The 21,120-nt window shown below is 47.5% G+C and overlaps 1 protein-coding gene across 3 annotated transcripts in view; it reads left to right on the top strand.

Annotated features, from left to right (window-relative positions):
* The window catches only part of TSHZ2 (teashirt zinc finger homeobox 2), a 489,244-nt gene that overhangs the window by 301,810 nt on the left and 166,314 nt on the right, over positions 1 to 21,120 (top strand). Inside the window, exon 3 of one of the 3 annotated variants that reach the window (XM_070381015.1) lies at positions 1,734 to 5,841. The exons of the other annotated variants lie outside the window; for them this stretch is intronic. Within the exon in view, the coding sequence (XP_070237116.1) occupies positions 1,734 to 1,759 (26 nt within the window). The 3' untranslated portion in view covers positions 1,760 to 5,841. Of the gene's footprint in view, positions 1 to 1,733; positions 5,842 to 21,120 lie in introns of those variants that run through there. 3 annotated transcript variants of the gene reach the window in all.

The following is a 21,120-nucleotide window of genomic DNA, read 5'->3' as shown; positions in this document are numbered from 1 at the left end:
AGAGTAAAGGCCTGTCGTGTGCTGGGGGCCGTGGCTGGGGTTGGGATGGGGCAGCCTGTTGAGCCGGGCAGGGACCAGAGCTGCCAGTCACAGAGACAGAGCCCTCCCCGAAGCTCGGCGCCGCCCCGGAGAGCGTGCTGGACCGGTGGGCCCCAGGGCTGGGGGAGTCTGGCCACGAGCAGAGAGCAGGCTGAGCTGGGGCGACCAGGGGACACCTGCCAGGCGGGGGAGTCCTGAGGGGAGAAGGAACAGCGAGAGTGAAGCCTCGCGAGAGAGAGTATGTGTGCTCGTCCCGGAAAATGCACATCCCTCAGCGCGAAGGGGGCCTGGCCCAGGAATGAGCTGGAGAGACACGGCCGAGCAGGCAGAGCCTGGAGGATGTTCAGACGGCGGCCTCGGCCTGGATGGGTCAGCTTTGTCTAGTGAGCCGCGGACAGGCAGGTGCCCAAGGGCAGTGTCCTTCCTTGAAGTGCTTGGGCGTTTGTGGAGTGTGTGGGTGATGCGTTCCGCCGCAGCAGCCCCGCCCTGCAGGACCTTAGAGAGGGGCGTCAGCTTTGTGTCCGTGACCTGGCTCAGGTCGAAGTCCAGGGCTCCGCCTTTATCAGTGAGTGAAAGTCAGTCGCTCGGTCCTGTCCGACTCTGCGACCCCCCGGACTGTGGCCCACCAGGCTCCTCTGTCCAGGGAATTTTCCAGGCTAGAAAGCTGGAGTGGGTAATCATTCCCTTCTCCAGAGGATCTTCTCAACCCAGGGATGGAACCTGGGTCTCCTGCATTGCAAGCAGATTCTTTGCCATCTGAGCCACCAGGGAAGCCCTCACTTAGAAGACTCAGGTAGATAACAATCCTAATGGCTAACATGTATTGAGCACAAAACAAAAAGTCAACAATTTCTTAGAACGAGGGGCCACCAAGAAACACGGGGCAGCGTGGGGGCCTAGGATAGGCCACATGCTTTAAACAGGGGCGGAGGGTCGGGGGAAGGAGACGGGAGGTTGGGCAGCGCCGGACACGTGACGGATTGAAGGCGGCACATCCCAGGCGGGAAAACAGGAAGAGGGGCTGGGGGTCTGTTCAGAGGAATGGGGGCACTGACAGCTGGGGGTGGGCATGCGTCAGGGCACCGCCGAGGGGGCACGAAGTCCGGGAGGACTTTGCAGAAAATCCTCAGAACCGTGGGTTGTGTTTTTCCCCCCTTGAGCCCAGCAGAAAGCCGCTGGAGGGAGTTAAAGCAGCAAGTGGCATGATCTACTTTCTCTTTCGGAAAGATCGCTCCGGCTACGCCGTGGAAGAAATGAGAGGGACGCAGATAGAAGGGGAGACCAGCGATCTGACTGCAGTGGGGACAGGGAGCAGGGCTTCTGGAGAGGGGCTGGCAAGGCCGGGGGTCCGGGCCCTCAGGAGCATGCTTGCTTAGGAAGGAGAAAGGAATCGGGCGAAGAAGACCCACCCGGAGGGCCTCAGGACAGACCCCACAGGCTTCCCATTGTGAGACCCCCAGCGGGCCTCCGAGGACCTGGGGAAGCTGCTCCTCCCTATCTCCCCCAGACCGCCCTCAGCTCCCAAGCTTGCTATCGCCTCCCGTTTGCCGGGACGAATCCATTTTGATAAAAGTAAACCACTATCTGTCTGCTTCTCTAGGAATCATGAAACACAAACGAAAGGCCCCTGCTGTGCTTGCCTTCCTATTTTTCAATCCTAATTTAATTCCTCTCTCCATTCTGTAATTCGGCAGCCCCCTCCTCAGCCCATCAACACTAGGTGGTCCCGACTTCGACGGGAGATTTACTGGCGAGATGAAACGGAGGAACACATTGTTTTTTCAAGATGATTTAACGACCTTTTTGGCATCCCCGTGACTGCTGAAATCTTCTGTAATTATTCAGTTTGGCGGCAAAGAGTTCTGTTGATCAGAGGAAGGCTGATGTAGATGTCAAATGTCAATAAATTTGCAATCCATAATTGTAACCACTTGATGCTGGAGCAGACCGGGAGACAGTTCGGTCACAAAGGCCGTGAATGGTGGAACCAAATTAAGCACCAAAGCATTTCGAGTGTTACACATGCAGAAGCATTGTATCTTTCTTCTTGCACCAACTCACCGCTTTCTCTTGTCCTGACTTTTTCCTTCCCTACCTCTGTCCTTGTTACTGTCCCCTCTCCTGGGAATGGGCCTTCCGCATATTCTACTTTCCAGAGTCTTCTGGGTCCGTCTCAACCCAGAGCCAGTACAACTGTCAATGCGGCCATGGGTTTTCCCCAGAGAATTGCCATAAGCTCTTGTCGGTCTTGACATTCAGGACTCTCTGGCCCCTACTGGCAATTCAGCATTGATTTTATTTTTTCTGCTTTGCTTGCTTTCCAACAGCATATTTATATCAGAAAGGTCTGTGTCAGGAATTAGAGAATGTGCCTAACAATGGGGGACGGGGGGAATACCCTAATATAAAGATACCATCCGTGGGCTTGCACTTCGACAAGTCCAAGTGAACTGAAAGATGCTAGGAAAATCTCTGAAGTCAGGAACCAAGGCATTTGCTTTAATAACGCATCTAATTCCTTGAGCTCACCTTATCAAGTTTTAACCTCTGAATCTCTGAGTTCCCAGTTCAAAACTGCAGAGTCTCCTCTGTCCTTGTGTTAATTTTTAAATTATACATCATTGTAGAGAGGCCCTTGTGGTGAACATGATGAGCCATTTTCGCATCTGAAATGGGAAATTACAACTGAACATTAGCGATTGCTTATAAATCACTGCAAGCAAAGTGGCGTCTGTAACCACACGATATTAACCGGGAAGAAACGTAGGGCACAAAAAACGGGGACTTGGAAGGGGCAGGTGACTTTCCAGAGTGGAGGCTGTGAGCCGACAATCACATTCTTCCACCTACTGAGCCGTCTCTAGGATCTCAGTGGACCTGAGCTGGGGATCAGTTGGAATTCGGTTCTGTGGCTGCCTTTTTTTTAAGTGGAAAGTTCTGGAGGTTGAGAAATGTGTCCTAAGGTTCACTGCTACTGCTGCTAAGTCGCTTCAGTTGTGTCCGACTCTTAGCAACCCCATGGACTGCAGCCCACCAGGCTCCTCCATCCATGGGATTTTCCAGGCAAGAGTGCTGGAGTGGGGTGCCATTGCTAGGAGTCAGCAAAACGGTGACAGGAGACGTGAATCTGAGGCAGCACTTCTGCCAGCCCCTGGAGTGGGAGCCAGGCGCTCTGCTCAGGAATACAGATGCTGAGGGGCTACATCCTCCTTTGCTGGGGAGCGTGGAAGAGGTTTGTGGGCCAGGCCCGGGTTGAATCCAGGCCTACCACTTACTAGCAGTAAGAGCAAATGTCCTAATCACTCTAAGATGAGTCTCTTCATCTATAAAATGGGCATAACTCTCCTCCCTTGGGAGTCAAGAAAATCGTTGAAAAAGGTAATCTAACTGATGCTTTAGGCCAGTGGTTTTCAAACTTGAGTGTGTATCAGAATTGTAGGCAGAGGGTGGGAGGATTGTTAAAAACCCTCAGATGGCTGAGTCCCTTCCCCAGAGTCAGACTCAGTAGTGCTTAGGTAGAGCCAGATAATTTGAATTTCTAACAAGCTCCAGAGGGGGAGATACTTGGATGGCATCATCGACTAAATGAACACGAGTTTGAGCAAACTCCGGGAGATGGTGGAGGACAGGGAAGGCTGGCGTGCTGCAGTCCGTGGGGCCACAAGGAGCTGGACACTATTTGGTGACTGAACAAGTTCCCAGCTGATACAGCGACGCGGTCCAAGGGCCACAGTCTGAGAACCCCTGCTTTCTGCACTAACCTGGCATGTTGTAAGTACTCTAACAAGTGTTTGCTCTTGTTGATTTTAACTCGGTCTTTGAGCCTGCCTCATGCTCTGTCCTGGGTGAGGAAGCAGCAGGACCCATTAGGTAGACTCCAGCTTGGTATGCACACCACGGCCATGCTGAGTGCTCTGTCACGTCCGACTCTTTGTGACCCCACGGACGGTAGCCCTCCAGGCTCCTCTGTCCATGGGATTCTTCAGGCAAGAATACTGGAATGGGTTGCCATTTTCAACTCCAGGGGTTCTTCCCAACCCAGGGATCAAACCCCTGTCTCCTGCATTGCAGCCTGCGTGTCCTGCGTTGCAGCTGGATTCTTTACCACTGAGGCACCTGGAAAGGCCGCTTGATGTACAAAATTGAGTCAAACCAAGATGGCAAGACTGCGGATCACCCATCAGAGGGGCTGAAGAGAGAACCGAAGCTAAAGTACAGGGGCAACAGAAGGGAGGACAAGAATCCAGGAAAAGCAGGTGGCCTGGAAGCTTGCGTGACTCCGCTGAGATCACTTAAAAGGGGTAGACAGTAGCAACTCAGTAGTTTCTACTATATCAGGAAGAATTTCCTGTATGAAGAGCCTTGACTGGCAGTCAGGGGAATAGGTCTTCCCCTTAGCTTAACACCTTCCTTGACTTTGAAAAGATGGGCTGTATAATTGCTTGGGAAGCAATAGTTAAAACTGCTCAGCATGTTACCTCCAAATTGTGTTTATCAAAATCTCTTGTTTATAATTGACTGCAAACCAGGTCAAACTTAATTAAGTGAAACAAGGAATTTCCTGGCTCATTCAAGGACAGAGTCGGTGTTGTGCACAGATGAAGCCTAGGGGCAATGGAGACGAGTCATCAGGACTTGGTCTTTCAGCTTCGAGTTCCTCCTTGTTGTCTTCCCCTTCAGGCAAGTGACAAGACTGTCTGGACCAGCTCTAGAGTTATTTCTTAAAAAAAAAATAGTAAGGGGTTTCAGTGGAAAGAGTTCCTGTTTCCCAAGAGTTCCAGTCAGCTGTGGAGGTTGTGTTGAGCTGGCTTGTGGGCTCACGTCCCCTTGAAGAGATGCCCATGACTGGGAGAATGGGATGCTCTCTGGTCGAGGTCAGATGCAAGCTCCTAGAAACACAGGTGGACTCCGCACGCTTCAGTTTGGCCTGAGACTGGTCAGCCCCAAGGGCTTGTGATCAGTGTCGGGGACGTGGCGGAATGACCCTGAATCCAGCTTATCTTATTCAAGCTTGACCCAGGCCAGCTTTTCACCGTCCCAACATCTGCTCATCTTTCCGATCGGAAGTGACAGTGAGTGGCCCCGCTGTTCTCGCAGGCTCTCAGCCTGCGACCCCTCTTCTCTCCCCTTTCCCCCAGCCCCTGCGTCTCGTCCCTGTTTGTGCCTGCAGGGCCTCTCCAGTGCTTTGCCCACGTCAGCCCTTCCAGCTCAGTCTCCGCAGCAGTTGGGTTAGCAGGACAGCCTGTCTCTCACTAGGACTGTGGCAGAGGACGCCTGTCAACCTTCTCAGCTCTGCTCACCACTTCGTGCCAGTCTGCCCAGCACCCCACTGCCAGATTAAAAGTCCTAATTAAAAGCTTATATTGTAATAAGAAGGCTGACCATGTTGTGAGTGCTTCTTCTCTCTTGGGATGTCAAACATCATCTTCCTGAACCTTATATTCGTCATTCTCGTCCCTTAAATTCAACTTGAACGTCGTCTTCTTTAAGGACTCCTTCCTGAAAATCTATCTAAATCAGGAGTCAGCAAACTTTTTCTAAAGGGCCAGAGAGAAGATATTTTCAGTGTTGTAGCCATAGAGTCTCTGTCACGACAACGCAAGCTGCCGTTGTAGTGTGAGAACGGCAGCAGGTTTTCAGGTTTTAGGTGTGTGCGTATGCGTGGCTATGTTCTAATACAACTTTATCAGTGGACACTGAAATTTGAATTTAATATACCTTTTATGGGTCATGAAATAGCATTCTTCTTTGGACTTTTTACTACCATGCCTAAAATAGACGGCTAGCAGGAAGCTGCTAGGTAACACAGGGAGCTCAGCTCAGCGCTCCGTGTTGACCTAGAGGTGTGGGGTGGGGGTGGGAGGGACGCGCAAGAGCAGGGGATATATGTGTGCGTAGAGCTGATTCAAGTTGCTGTACAGCAGCAACCAACACAACATTGTAAAGCAAGTGTCCTCCGATTAAAAATAAACTTTAAAAAGCTACAACGAGGTTCTTCTTCACACTGGTCAGAATGGCCATCATCAAAAAGTCTACAAATAACAAATGCTGGAGAGGGTATGGAGAAAAGGGAATCCTGAAACACTGTTGGCAGGAACGTAAATTTGTGCAGCCACTATGGAACACAGTGTTGTTGAGGATTAATACGTGCAGGCTCCATGTCTGTGGTCTTCAAGGAGCTTCCTGGTAAGGAAAGAAACGCACATTCCCACACATATTGATCTGTGGTCCATTCTCTGTGGGTGGCAGCCAGAGTGATTTTTAGAAGTGGCAGCTGGGTCATGCCATGTCATTAAAAATGAATAAATACAGATTTTAAAAATTAACAATGTAAAAACTATTCTTAGTTTCTGGGGCCCACAGAAACAGGCGGCTAGGTGTGGCCCGCAGGCCACAGTTCGCCATCTCTGACTCTAAAGCCACCCAGCCCTTCGCATGTCCTTTTCTCATCACCCTGTTTTGTCTCCTTTATTACATTTATGATGCTCTGATCTTCTGTGTCTGTGCCTGTCTTTGTGTCTGGCACTACGCTGGACTCCAAGGGTACAGCAGGGAATAGATGGCATTTTCCTTCCCCTGGCAGATATTATAGGAGGAGAAAGATAAAAACCAGGAAACAAATTAATAAGCAAGGTCGCGTCAGATCCACGAGGAAAATAAAGCGCTGAGCGCCTGGGGAGTGGTGGTGCTGGTTTACTCTGGGGGCTGCTGCAGAAAGACCTCTTCGAGAGGGAAGAACTGAGGCATGGAAGACTGAGGGAGCCAGCACCGAAACGAAGAGGGTTTTAGACAGGGAGGACAAGTGCAAAGGCCCTGAGGCCAGTGGGAGCTGGAATGCTGGGGGAAACTGAAAGAAGGACCCTGTTGCTGGAAGTCCGTGATCTCAGGGTCAGACAAGTGTGAGTGTTTAGCACAGACCCAATAGTGCAGGCTATGGTTACGAGATTAGATTATTCTGAGTTCATTGTGGGTGGGCCGGTGGTTAAGGGAATCGCATGACCCAGCTGGCACTCCTAAAAATCACTCTGGCTGCTACCCATAGAGAATGGATCACAGATGAATATGTGTGGGAATGTGCATTTCTTTCCTTACCAGGAAGTTCCTTGAAGACCACAGACATGGAGCCTGCACATATTAAACCCTCAACAAAATCTTTATGAAATTAATGCACTAATTAAACCATTAACAGAGTAAAACTTGATCCCTTGACAGCAAGGCTTTTTATATCCAGGTTCTTGAAGCAGGTCAATTTATATCATAAAATTCAAAAATTACAGCTTATCACATAAAGTGACCTCCCATTATATAATGTGGCAAAACAAGCACATTAATACCAGAGGTTATAAATGTCCAGGCACTAATACAGCTTAAGCATAAAATATGTTCCCATCACTTTGGGAGTAAGGATTCAAAACGAAGTTGGAATTACCCAGCACCATCTAAACCGAGCACCTGATGTCTAAATCCAGCTGGAATAGGTGCAGCCTATTGAATATTTGCCATTCTTCCTCATCATTCAATCAGCACATTTTTTCTTTTGTTATTAATTTTTATTGGGGTATAGTTGCTTTACAATGTTGTATTAGTTTCTGCTGTACACCAAAGTGAATCAGCTACATGTACACATATATCTCCTCTTTGGGATTCCTTCCCGTTCAGGTCACTACCGAGCGTTCAGTAGAACTCCCGGTGCTGCACGGTGGGTCCTGTTAGTTAGCTGTTCTATGCGTGGCGGTGTTTGTGGTCAGTCCCGATCTCCCAGTTGGCCCCCCCCCCTCCTTCCACCTGGGCATCCGTATACTTGCTCTCTGTGCCTCTTTTCCTGCTTTGCAAATAAGCTATATCCCTACTGTGTTCTAGATTTCACATATATGTGTCAACATACAGTATTTGTTTTTCTAACTTAATTCTGTGTAACAGTCTCCAGATCCGTCCACATCTCCACAAATGGCCCAGTTTGGCTCCTTCTAGTAGCTGAGGGATACCCCACTGTATATATGGACCACATCTCTGCCGTAGGTATTTTGGGGTGCTTACTGGGCCAGGCACTGGGATCCAGAAACGAGCAAAACAGAGAAGGCATCTGTCCCTCATGGAGCTTATGTGCCAGTGGGTAATACTGGGGGGGACAGGACTCCTTAAATAGAGGCAAGAACCTCATAGATGAAGTGTTCAGAATAGAGGGCAAGGGGTGGGGGGTGGGGAAGGCTACCTTGGGTGGATGGGCAGGGAAGACCTTTCTGAGGAAATGATGTTTCTACTGAGGTCTAAGAAATGAGAAGCAGCCTATCATCCATTAAGTCAGGGAATAAGAACCACAGGCAAAAGGAATAGCTCACGCAAAGCTCCTGAGGTGAGAAAAAGCTTGGTGTGATAATAATTGTTATTAATTATAATTCATTATAATGGATAATGTGTCCAAAGCACGATCTAGTACAAGAGCGGGCAAACTTCCTCACAAGATTAGATGATAGATCTCCAAGGCTTTGTGGGCTGTGCAGTGTTTATCTCAGCGACTCAACTCTTCCATCCCAAAGCAAAAGCAGCACATACAAGAGCGGGTGTGGCTGCGTTCCAATAAAACTTTATTTATAAAAGCAGATGGAGGGCCGGATTAGGCCCACAGGTTGAACTTTGCCAGCCCCTGGTCTAGTAGGACAAGGTTTTAGGAGGGGGTCCCAGACAAGTGATTTTTTTTTTTTAGGAAACAGGCTCTCGGGAGAAACCAGTGAGGGAGTGGATAAGTGCATCAGAGAAGGAGGGAAGCCAGACGCAGATGTGAGTCCAGGCAAAGCCCGAGGCTCAGCCTGAACGCAAGGGGAGCTCTAGGGCGCTTATTCTGCCCCCGAGTTTAGGCCCCCTGGAGTAAGGGCTGGGCTCTGGGACACCGCTTTGCTCAGTCATTGGTGAAGGACCGTCCCCAGCCATATGAGCTCTGCAGCCGCTGGGGGTGCACACGCAGGCAAAGCAGCTTCAGAAGCTCCAGACCCTCCCCAAAGGGCAGCTGTACATGCGTCTGTTAGAAGGAAAATCCCGCACAGAAACCAGGTGTGGGGCACGGGATACAGTGTTCAGGGCATCTCGACATCGCCCTCTGCAGGCGGTTCTCACTGCGGCCAGAGTCTAAATTTGGTTTCTGAGCAGGGGTGAGGCTATGCAGGCGAGTGAGGCAAATCCGCGTGCCTCGGAACCGCAGCGACTCCTCCCTACTCCAGGCGCAGTGCGTGCCAGCAACAAATACAAACAAACTAGCCAATTCGTATTTATTCCTTCTAAGTTCCAGCCTGAAGGATGCAACTAGAAAATGCACAGTCTTAGGCATCATGCGTGCGTGCGTGCGCGCACAGTCGCTTCAGTTGTGTCCCACTCTTCGCAACCCTGTGGGCTGTAGCCCGCCAGGCTCCCGTGTCTGTGGGATTCTCCAGGCAAGAATACTAGAGCGGGTTGCCATTTCCTTCTCCAGGGGATCTTCCTGACCCAGGGATCGAACCTGCGGCTCCTACATCTGCAGGCGAATTCTTTCATCCTCTGAGCCACCAGGGAAGAATAAGTAGGCTGGAAAGCTCAGGTTGAGGCACTGAGCACTTGCGTGCAGAGTTGTGATGAGTTAGGGGTGAGAGGAACGCCAGCGTGTCTGGCCACCTCCTGGCCTTGGATTGAGTTTCTGACCAAATGCCCAGGGCAGGGGCCTTCTCCTTCCCCTTCTTCCACGTCTTCCTTCATTCTGGCAACAGGAAATGTGTGGCCTGGACTTGGTGAGGATGGAGTGTGTCTGCTCAGCGTTGCTTCTTGGATGTCGGACTGCCCCCTCCATCTTAGTCATGCATGCCCGTCTTTTTCAATCTAATGAACTCCAACCATCAGTGCAACTTAAGTTCGGCTGTCTGTTCGTGCATAGTTAATATTAAAAATGTACTAACAGTGTGGCTGAGAAATCAAATTATGCACATAAATATGCTGGCATAGCAGAGGCGGCGGCAGAAGCTGAAGTTAGCAACACTCATGCCAGTTCACATTTGCAAATCTCCCGTCAATCTGTCATTAAACATGTTATCAAATGATGATAAGTGTATGCTTCTTGCTCGCATTGTGAGCCGAGGCCTGGTGTTGATGCACATTAATGGGATAATACGCATTAACATAGATGTGCTTGGATGAACGCAAAACATTTTTTATCTGTCTCAGTTTGTTTCCCCCTGTGGCCCCCAAGTAAGCGTTTTGTGTTATCAAATTGCCAAAAAAATGGGAAAACATATTACTTTTAATTAGCAAACCTTGTGGTTGGTGGGGTGTTTTTTCCCCCATAACACCCGCTCCCCCCCCCCCATAATTCCTGTGAGTTGGCAATAAAAGAGAGACAGAGAGAGAGAGAGAAAGACAGAGAGAGGGAGTGAGGAGCTGCACTGTCTTCTTTCAGTAAAACGATTAATGTCAGAAATTCAGAAGCTGGCAATTATGCTCTGTCTTAATGCACTGGCCTTTCATCCGGGGCCCTCGCTCTTGACAGGCCTGATCGTTTCAGTTCAGTGATATGAAAGGCAGCGGAGGAAATGATCGGAGACAGCCCGGGTCCATCGGGAGGGCCGGCGCTGACACGCGGGCCTGGCTCTGTCTCCTGACGCTGCTCCACGGAGTCGCGGGCGAGGCAGACGGATGGTGGCCCCAGGCATTGCCCAGCCTTCGGGGTGTCACCGTGAGGTGCGGCAGAGATGAGCTCCAACCGTTCTTCCAAACTTGGGAACTGAGAAAGCGTGCAGGCCCCCAGATAGTGGGGAGCATTCTATGAAAAAAGCCGAACCATGTCCTTTTCCCTGATTACTGGGCATCTTCTCAATCACAAGAACAAAGCAAGTGCAGACATTGATTTCATGCAGCCGTGTTCAGTGAGAAGTCCGTTCTCCTGATGACCCAAGATACAATGGGATTAATTTTGTATTGAAGTGAAATTTAGGAATGCTTGAGTGAACACTTCAACCTTCGTAGCCCCAGTGCTGGGCCAGTTTTGTATTTGAGAAACGGTGCTGGCGTCCAGGCTTTTTTTGTGACATTCTGAAGCACTCGGGTTCTGTTCTTTTGAAGGAGATCTGTTAGCACACCTCTGAGGTTTGATTAATTCATTCATTCAATTTGATGTATTGAATACCTAAGTGCACAGAGTCTGCAGACTCAGAGCCGCATGGACAGGTGCCCTGCCCTCATGAAGCCTATGGTGCTTGGACGAAACATGTCTTTAAAGAAATCATTGTTGTTACTGTTGAGTCGCTAAGTCGTGTTCAACTCTTTGCAACCCTATGGACTGTAGCCCCCCCAGGCTCCTCTGTCCATGGGGTTTTCCAGGCCAGACTACTGGGTGGGTTGCCAGTTCCCACTCCAGGAGATGTTCGAAGACCAGGGACGGAACCAGCATGTCCTGCGTCGGCAAATGGATTCTTTACCACTGAGCCACCAGAGAATCAATTTCCCTTGTGAAAAGTGTAAGTGGAGGAATACAGGGCACGATTATTGTAGCCTTTACTTCTCAAGCCTAGTGAAAACAGTTCTTTGCCATTAATAATGCCAAAAGGTTATTGCGTTTGGCCTTTCCTGGACTCTTGTTTACATGTGTTTTAAAATTAACATTGACTTCTTGCCATTTAGTTTGTTCCTAAGTGGGGTGAGCGGCTTATTAACGATTAGAATTATTGTTGCTGTTATGAATGTGCTAATTAAAAGAAAATTCTGTCACGCAGCTTTCTGAGGCAAGCACGACACTTTACAGTTATAGACGTCACGGCTGGGAGTGCAGAGAAGAAAGTGTGGAAGAATTAGAAAGACCGAGTTCAGGATGAGGGAAAGGGCTCCCAAGATTCCATCCGCCAACTCCAATTTCCTTTCGGGGCATTTTCCCTACTCTGGACACGAAGAAAACTCACTTGTCTTTTTTTGAATGTAGGTGTCCCTTCTTATCGTCTTTGTCTTCGGGGAGAAATAGCCAGCTTTGCTCAGGCTTTCGCCCTGAGGTCATCTTGTTTTCCACAAGTTCATGCAGATACGTAACACTTCTGAACTGATGACCGGGTGCCAGACGCTAGGCTAGATGTTGAGGATGTAATATGACCACACACCGTCCCTCCCTTGAGGGGAGCATGACAGAGGATAAGGAGAAGACACACGATCTCAGTGCTGGACGTGAGTGTCCTGATGGAGTCCCAGACTCTCACGGGAGGGACGCGCGGCCTCGCCGGTGGGAGGAAGGAGTCCCAGGCTCTCACGGGAGGGACGCGCGGCCTCGCCGGTGGGAGGAAGGAGTCAGGCTCTCACGGGAGGGACGCGCGGCCTCGCCGGTGGCGGGAGCAAACTGCTTCTGTATGTCACTGGTGGTGTTACTGTCTCGTTGCTAAGTTACATCTGACTCTTTGCGACCCCATGGACTGCAGCCCACCAGGCTCCTCTGTCCCTGGGATTCTCCAGGCAAGAATACTGGAGTGGGTTGCTATTTCCTTCTCCAGGGGATCTTCCCAACCCAGGGATCGAGCCCACATCTTCTGCTTGCCAGATTCTTTATCACTGAGCCACCCGAGAAACCTCTTTATGTCGTTAATAAGCATTTACTCAGCATTCTCAATGTACTGAACTTTGTCAAGGAGACAAAACTAGGCGTAGTAATAACGAGCTTCCTCATACATTGAGAAATTATGTGGCACTTTTCCCGTTGCCCATTTTAACTGTTCTGAATTGTCTAAAATGTTTCTGATCTTTTCCACTCGACTCTGAGCTCCCTCCAACACAGACACTGTGTTCACCAAACACAGCCCAGGGTCTGGCCCACAGTGGGTGGACGTTCCTCGTGTTCTGACGTACTCTCTGAGGATTCTGGGTCAGATGTCGGTGATAGCAATATAGGAGTCAGACACACAGCGTGGGGACCCTCAGAATTGTCGTGGATTCAGAAGAATGCAGCTGGGCACGTGCCGCTCACAGAGTGAGCAGCTGTTACTGATCTGTCGAATATCCCCAGAAGATCAGATGCTCTTTGATTGTCTGAAAGGTTAGTAAACTTACTTTGAGATGGCAAGAAACTTGGGAAATGCTAGTCACTGTGCCAGCGCGGTGGTATTTGGGATTTTTTTCCTTCTAAAATTATTTCTGTGCACTAATGTCACTTTGACAACAAAGAAAATTCAAAGGAGATGAAAGTAGAAGTCATTTTTTTAAAAGTCAATATTTTTCTTATTTTACCTGAATTACTCACACCTTTAAAACTTGTAATGACTTCCAGCTTTTTTTTTCCCTCCAAGAGTATTTCAAAATGGAAAATCTCTATATCTATGACAAGCTCTTCAAATCTCCTCCTGTCATTTGTTGGAGCAGTTTGCAATCATTTATCTTCAAGCTTCCTTCTGGCCACTGTGAAATTCTCCTCAACCACTTCCAGGAGACTGCCTATTGGAAATTATTGGGGCTTAAATATGGTGAGAAAGGCTGACTTTAGACAAATTTATATATTTTTCACAATGTCAAAACAAGTCATTGGTCAGTAGGTTTTGTGGTTGTTTAGTCGCTAAGTCGTGTCTGACTCTTTTGTGACCCCGTGGACGTAGCCTGCCAGGCTCCTCTGTTCATGGAATTTTCCAGGCAAGTATACTAACATGAGTTGCAGTTTCCTTCTCCAGGGAATCTTCCCGACCTAAGGATTGAACCCACATCTTCTGCATTGGCAGGCAGGTTCTTTACCACTGAGCCACCAGGGAAGCCCCAATAAGTTTTAGATTGTCATTAAGATTGCTGCTAATAGGAGCCTGTTTTCCTCACATGCCTTTTTTCCCCCAGTGTCTTGGGGAACAAAAAGTCTTAGTAACTCATCAACAGTGATCAACAGGATCACTCATTCATTTATTGGACAGATTTATTAGGTGCCTCTGCAGTCAGAAGTGGTAGCGTGTTCTGGAATTGTGTCGAACAAGATGACATCCCTACTTTCAAGAAACTGACATTCTAGCAGAGGCAGACAGATCATAAACAAAAAATATGATATGTCAGAGGCTGATAAGCAGTCAGAAAAGGAAAAGGAGACCAGTGGGTGCTATTTTAGACAGGCTGTTTAGGAAAGGCTTGTCTAAGTAGGGGACATCTGAGCTGAGGGCTGAATAAACTGAAGAAGGAAGCCTGAGGATATCTTGGGAGTTGTATAAAGTCAGTTTCTAACAATCATGGCAACTGGATAAGTCATCAGAGAAATAGTACCACGATCAAAGCATCATTGAAAATCGAAATGACCAAAAATTTTGCCATGGGTGATAAGGACCATTCATTACAACCGGGGAATCAAAAGGCAATGAAAGCTAAGAATTTCCTACATTGCTATGTTTCAATTATAATTGTCATCTAGATCTTCTAGAAATTATACAAGACTACAAAATCGCCCGAGAAAGAGGTGCAATATTCTTTAACCTTGAGGATTCGTTGCTGAGGTCTAAAAAAATGAGAGACATTTGCTTTAAAAATCTGTATTTTCAGCTTCTCTTGAAAAAAATGGAAAAGTTGTCAGTGGCAACTCCATACTCCCACACGGCATCATTGGAGCAGGGGCACGACATCCCCTCCGACTGGGCGTGCTTCATCCTGGTGTGTTTCTCTCGTTCCCACCACTTCCCAATACTTCACAGCGATTCATTTATGGTTTTGCATCAGTTTATTTATTTTTTTGCTTGGTGTCTATAAGCATTTAAGTTTGGGGCCACAGCTTTACAGATTTAAACTCTTCACACTTACCTGTTCATTTTGGTTCATTTGCGATCATTCAAACATTAACTTACATGTATGTGTATGTGTGTGCTTAGTCACTCAGGCATGTCCAACTCTGTGTGACCCCATAGACTGTACGTAGCCCTCCAGGCTCTTCTGTCCATGGGATTCGCCAGGCAAGAATTTTGGAGTGAATAGCCATTCCCTTCTTCAGGGGATCTTTCCGACACAGAGATCAGATCCGGGCCTCCTACATTGCAGGCAGATTCTTTACCATCTGAGCCACCAGGCTACGATAAAAAGTCCTCTAAACCAAGAGCTAAACTATTTGTTTACTTAACAAGCATTTATAAAAGGTGGACTTGTGAAATGTTTTATGCCAGAAAACAGAAGAGCTAAGAGATACAGACCTTCTTCTCAGGGAGTTCTTTGTTTTATAGGGAGTGAAAATATAATTATATTCTTTATTGTAAATTTTTTTTATAATTATACTTTTACTCCCCATAAAACAAAGAACTCCATGAGAAGAAGGTACACATGCAAAAATATAATTATAATAATATACTCCATAATTTTTGAGTTAAGCTTTTAATAAAGTGCTTTGAGATCTGTTCCTTCATTCGGTCTCTCCAGCGATCTGGGTGAGGGGAAACACAAGTGTGCCTTGTTTTATCATCGGCGTATGTGGAAAGATGGGTGCAGTGAGGGAACGGATGTGTTCAGGATGACTCGGGCACCAACGTCAAAGCTAAGACGAAAACTAGACTCAACGTCCACTCTCAGGAGGTTCTGTTTTGCTCATCGTAATCTCCAAAGGGCTACCTAGCTCACTGCTGGTTTTTGTAAATTAGTTTTATTAAAATACAGCCATGCCATTTGTTTAGATATTGTCTGTGGCTCCTTTCCTGTTATAATGGCAGAGTTGAGCGCTTGTGACAGAGACTGTATGGCCCCCAAAACCTAGAATACTTACTGTTGTTCAGTTGCTCAGTCATGTCTGACTCCTTGCAACCCCATGGACTGCAGCACACCAGGACAGCACGCCCTGTCCTTCACCATCTCCTGGAGCTTGCTCAAACTCATGTCCATGGAGTTGGTGATGCGATCCAACCATCTCACCCTCTGTCATCCCCTTCTCTTCCTGCCCTCCATCTTTCCCAGCATCAGGGTCTTTTCCAATGACTCAACTCTTCACATCAGGTGGCCAAAGTATTGGAGCTTCAGCCTTAGCTTCAGTCCCTCCAATGAATATTCAAGATTGATTTCCTTTAGAAAAATATTTATTATCTGACCCTTAACAGAGAAAGTTTGCCAATCCTTGCCCTGTGTGAAAGAGTCAGTCGCTCAGTTTTGTCCAACTCTTTGCAACCCCAGGGACAGCAGCCTGCAAGGCTCCTCTATCCATAGAACGCTCCAGGCAAGAATACTGGAATGGATAGCCATTCCCTTCTCCAGGGAATCTTCCTGATCTAGGGATCGAAAAGAACCTAGGTCTCCCATAATTCAGGCAGATCCTTTACCGGCTGAGTCATAGGGAAGCCCTTGTCCTGTGTAGTAGATCTTACTGGACTTGGGGTGGGAGGATGGAGAGAAATGACATGGTCATGCCCCCCAAGAACTTGAAAACTGAAGGAAAGCTCTCTAGTTCACGTGGGGAAAGCCAGCCACCCTAAACACACCGATCAGAAAATTGAGGGTTCCAGCAGGATTCTCAGTTGCATGTCACAGAATCTACACTAGCTAACAGAAAAGAAATTAGTTAAATATTATTATATGGCTTATGGAAGTACCCAGAGGTCTATTGGAATCATATTTGAAGACCATGCATCAATCACTCACACCCAGATTAAAGCCAGGACTGTGGCGTGGAACCACCCCTGTACCAGCAAGCGCACAGACCCCCATCCCACACTAGCTTCCCCTTAGGAGCTCTGGAGACACTTTTCGCCTCTGACGTGCAGGTGGCCTTTAGCCTGCCAGCCTAGAAGCTGCCCTGCACCTACTTCCTCATGATGTACCTCCCGCCTCAGCGTCTTACATCGTGTGTCTGATGGACGGGCCCTGAGCCCCGTGTCTGCACTCAGCTGCAAGAAAGGCAGGGCCAGCCCATTTCTGATTTCTGCCATGAGGAATGCCCTTCCTTCCAACCACATCATGGATGTATCAACACTGTGGCCCAGACTTTATTATTAATTTTTTAAGAGAAAAATATATGTCACAGAACGGTCAATAGAGCATTTTTCAAGGGAAAAGCATTTCATAATTTTGTCAGGATGCATCCAAATTTGCCCACAGGAAAGAACTTGGCTACTGTGCATTGAATGTCTGGCCTCAAGTGGAAAAAGTCTCATATGTAATAATGTGACTCGGAATAAGTACTATTACCAGTGCATTAGTCTATGAGGCAAGCATGACTATGGCCCACAGGTCACAGATAAGAAAACTGAAGCACCGTGGGCTCATCAGTCTATTCTTGTAGGTGGGGAAGGAAGATTTAGTCTGGAATGGTCTGTGCCTTAAACCTCTGCACTGGCAGTGGTGGGGATTAATTTGGAGGGTTTCTGAATCCAGTTGCTAGGCAGGCACTCGTCGGCTTCTCTATCCTCTCACCAGCTCTTCCTGAAGTCCATCTGAATGCCATCCCCTGGCCAGTAAAAGCCACTTTCTGACTATAATTTGCTTTCCCACACTGTATGTGTATGAAGAGTGTCTACAGTACCCAGAATAGGGGCTGACAGCTTACCGAGGGTTTACATCCTGTTCAGTTCTCCTGCGTCAGCTCCTTTAATCTCTCCAACAGCACTACGTCATCCTTTCAGTTGCAGACTGAGTCTTGGAGAGGAAAGTAACTTGGCCAAGGTCACGCAGCTAGTAGGCGGCACTGTGTGTGTGTTAGTCACCCGGCTGTGTCCGACTCTTGGTGACCACATGGACTGTAGCCCACCAGGCTCCTCTGTCCACGGGATTCTCCAGGCTGGAATCCAGGAGTGGGTTGCCTTCCCATTCTCCAGCAGGCAGCAGAGCTGGAATCAAAGCCACATGCATCCATCACTACACCCCGCATGTGCCTCTTCACACGCATCTACCACCACGTCTCTACAACCTTCTTATTTGTCCTCTCGTGGATGTGGAATCAGGCACAACTCTGGTTGAGGATGCATTCTCATCACTGGTCCATTTATAGTCAATATTTTAATTAGGAAGGTGGATAGCTCCAATGAAATAAGATCCATCATTAAAAACAAGAGCAGGGGGGACTTTCCTGGTGATCCAGTGGTTACGACTCCATGCCTCCAAAGCAGCAAGAATGGGTTCAGTCTCTGGTTGGAGAACTAACACCCCGCATGCTGTATGGCATGGCAAAAAATTAAAAAAAAACCCTTAGAACTCAATCCATTAGCCAAAACTCATGTTCTTTAATGCTGATCGTATGAGTATTTTTCATCTCTGTGTATTTCTAGAAATATAACTTTCCCATATAGATTAATACATGATAATTCAAAGGTAGGTTTCAGTCTCCTGCACCTTGCAGGCAACGGGGCTATTGTTCAGAGTGAATGGGCACCACGGAGAAGCGCGAGGGGAAGTCTGGAACCAGGCTCCACGGGCCTGAATCCTGCTATTCCAGTTACCAGTTGTGCACCCAGGGGGCGCTTGTGAGTGTTTACACACTGGCTCTCCAAGGATAACCAAGCCTTCACTGGTCACATTTACCCATCTCTGTGAAATGGCAACCCACCCCAGGATTCTTGCCTGGGAAATCCCACGGACAGACCCTCTGGACTGTGGGCTACAGTCCACAGGGTCACAGAGAGTCGGACTCAACTTAGCGACTGAACCATCACCACCGACGTCTGTGGTATAAGCTGTCCTGCTGTGGGAAGAAACGCACACATTGGGCTTTCACGAGCTCCGGTAGGCTGAGATGCGCCGGGTCTTGCACACCTCGTGTGCCACAAACCGCTGAGCCTCTCCAGCTTCCAGAGACTGGGCTGAAGGGAATACCAACCGCAAAGGTTGTTAGAAGGGTTCAGGACTGATCATGACAAAACCCGGTAAAGCAGCTTGCGCTGCGTCCAGCGCTGATGCAGGCTTTCACTGGACGTCGTTTATTACTAGCTGAGACCCTGTTTGGTAGAATCCTGATGTCTAGTGCCTCAATTTCATTATCTTAAAAATAGTAATAAGATGCTTCCCCAGCCCCTCTTTCACGGGATCGTTGTAAAGCTCAAGTGAAATAATCCATATCAACTGCTTTGGAGAGTTGCAAGCTTAAACAAAGACGTATTTTATTAGAGTCAAGTCAAAACCCAGAGAATGAATTTTTGAGCAAAAATTACCCAACTGAGTCATAATTTTTAGTTCTTCTGTCACTTTTTCCCCCCATACTTTCAAGATCCCCTCAGTTCCTGATCCTAATTCCCACTTAGAAGCTGTTTAATGAGAGGGGTCTGGAAACTCACCAGCTCAGTAACAGATTCAGTCCATCAAGAGGTTCTGAGAGTCTTTTCAGTTTAAGTCTTTTTGATCTTTTACCCCTCAATCCTCTAATCCTTTTTGTGAGGAATCTTCAATTATCCTTGCTTTTGGTTCTTATTTCTCAACTTCCCTTTTGAAAAGTGGGATTTCCATCACGTCTTAAAGGTGAAGGCAGTATAAGACCTTCCCTTGACAACGCTGCTTCGGTTGATAAAGGCACCAGTCATCACTCTCACTTGAGGCTCCACTGGGCCATTCTCTTAGATACTCATTGTTTCCTCAGCCCTCCCTGTGATCTGGGAAAATGCAGCGTTTAAGAACATCATCCTGGTGTTGTTCATTTAACACATTTCTGCTTAGTCATGAGTTTCGTCCCCAAACCCTCTATTTACAAATAAAAATGCTCAACGAATGCTTCTCCCACTCAAATCCATAGTCATTGGTCATTGGAGTGACCATTCCTGTCAATGATCACAGGTCATTTCTGTTCATGAGCACTGCTAGGCCTCGGATTGCAAGATAGCGCGGTATTTATGAACGTGCGTCCTATGGCCCAGATCCTCCAGATCAGAGCTTCACTGCACTTCCTAGGTATGAATTCTGGGTAAATGACTTAAACTCTTTATGTTTCAGTTTTTCCTTTAAAAACATGGATAATAATAAGCTCTACCTCAAGGGGTACCAAAGAAAGCTCAGTGAATTGGTATATATACAAAGGGTTTGGAATATGTCCTGGCTAACACCAGGACATATGCGTTACCTGCTCCATCAGAAAGCAGACTTAGGTGAAGTTCATACTTTTAGCCATATCTGCAAGCCTCTTAGGATATTATTTATTTATCAAAAAACATTTTTATTAAGGAGGAAATTTCATTAATCTTTGATCTAAATGGAAAACCAGTATCATTTACCAAAAAAAAAAAAAAAAGGAAAATAATGGTAAAAAAAAAAAAATAGATGGTGATAGATAGATAGACAGGTGAACAGAGAGTAGAGAGACAGATCAAATCCCGGTTAAACAGTGTTTTTACATCCGGCCAGACCTGATGCCTGCTTAAGTCTTGGAGCTGAAATCTTCTCTCTCTTTGTTGAGATAGAGGTTAGGAAATATTTTACTGAGAGCTGAAGTCCTTGAACTTGAGACTTGAACTGACGCTTTTTTTCAGTTCAGTTCAGTCACTCAGTCGGGTCTGACTCTTTGTGACCCCATGGACTGCAGCATGCCAGGCTTCCCTGTCCATCACCAACTCCCAGAGCTTGCTCAACTCATGTCCATCGAGTCGGTGAGGCCATCCAACCTTCTCATCCTCTGTCATCCCCTTCTACTCCTGCCTTCAATCTTTCCCAGCATCAGGGTCTTTTCCAATGAGTCAGTTCTTCCCATCAGGTGGCCAAAGTATTGGAGTTTCAGCATCAGTCCTTCCAGTGAATATTCAGGACTGATTTCCTTTAGCATGGACTGGTTTGATCTTCTTGCAGTCCAAGGGACTCCCAAGTGTCTTCTCTAACACCACAATTCAAAAGCATCAATTCTTCAGCGCTCAGCTTTCTTTATGGTCCAACTCTCACATCCATACATGACTACTTGAAAAACCATAGCCTTGACTAGATGGACCTTTGTTGGCAAAGTAATGTCTCTGCTTTTTAATATGCTGTCTAGGTTGGTCATAACTTTTCTTCCAAGGAGCAAGCATCTTTTCATTTCATGGCTGCAGTCACCATCTGCAGTGATTTTGGAGCCCAAGAAAATAAAGTCTGTCACTGTTTCCACTGTTTCCCCATCTATTTGCCGTGAAGTGATGGTACCAGATGCCATGATCTTCGTTTTTTGAATGTTGAGTTTTAAGCCAGCCTTTTCACTCCCCTCTTTCATTTTCA

This window comes from Bos mutus, chromosome 13 (genome assembly GCF_027580195.1).
Source record: "Bos mutus isolate GX-2022 chromosome 13, NWIPB_WYAK_1.1, whole genome shotgun sequence".
Lineage (NCBI taxonomy): Eukaryota > Metazoa > Chordata > Mammalia > Artiodactyla > Bovidae > Bos > Bos mutus.
This window is presented reverse-complemented; position numbering and strand designations above follow the sequence as displayed.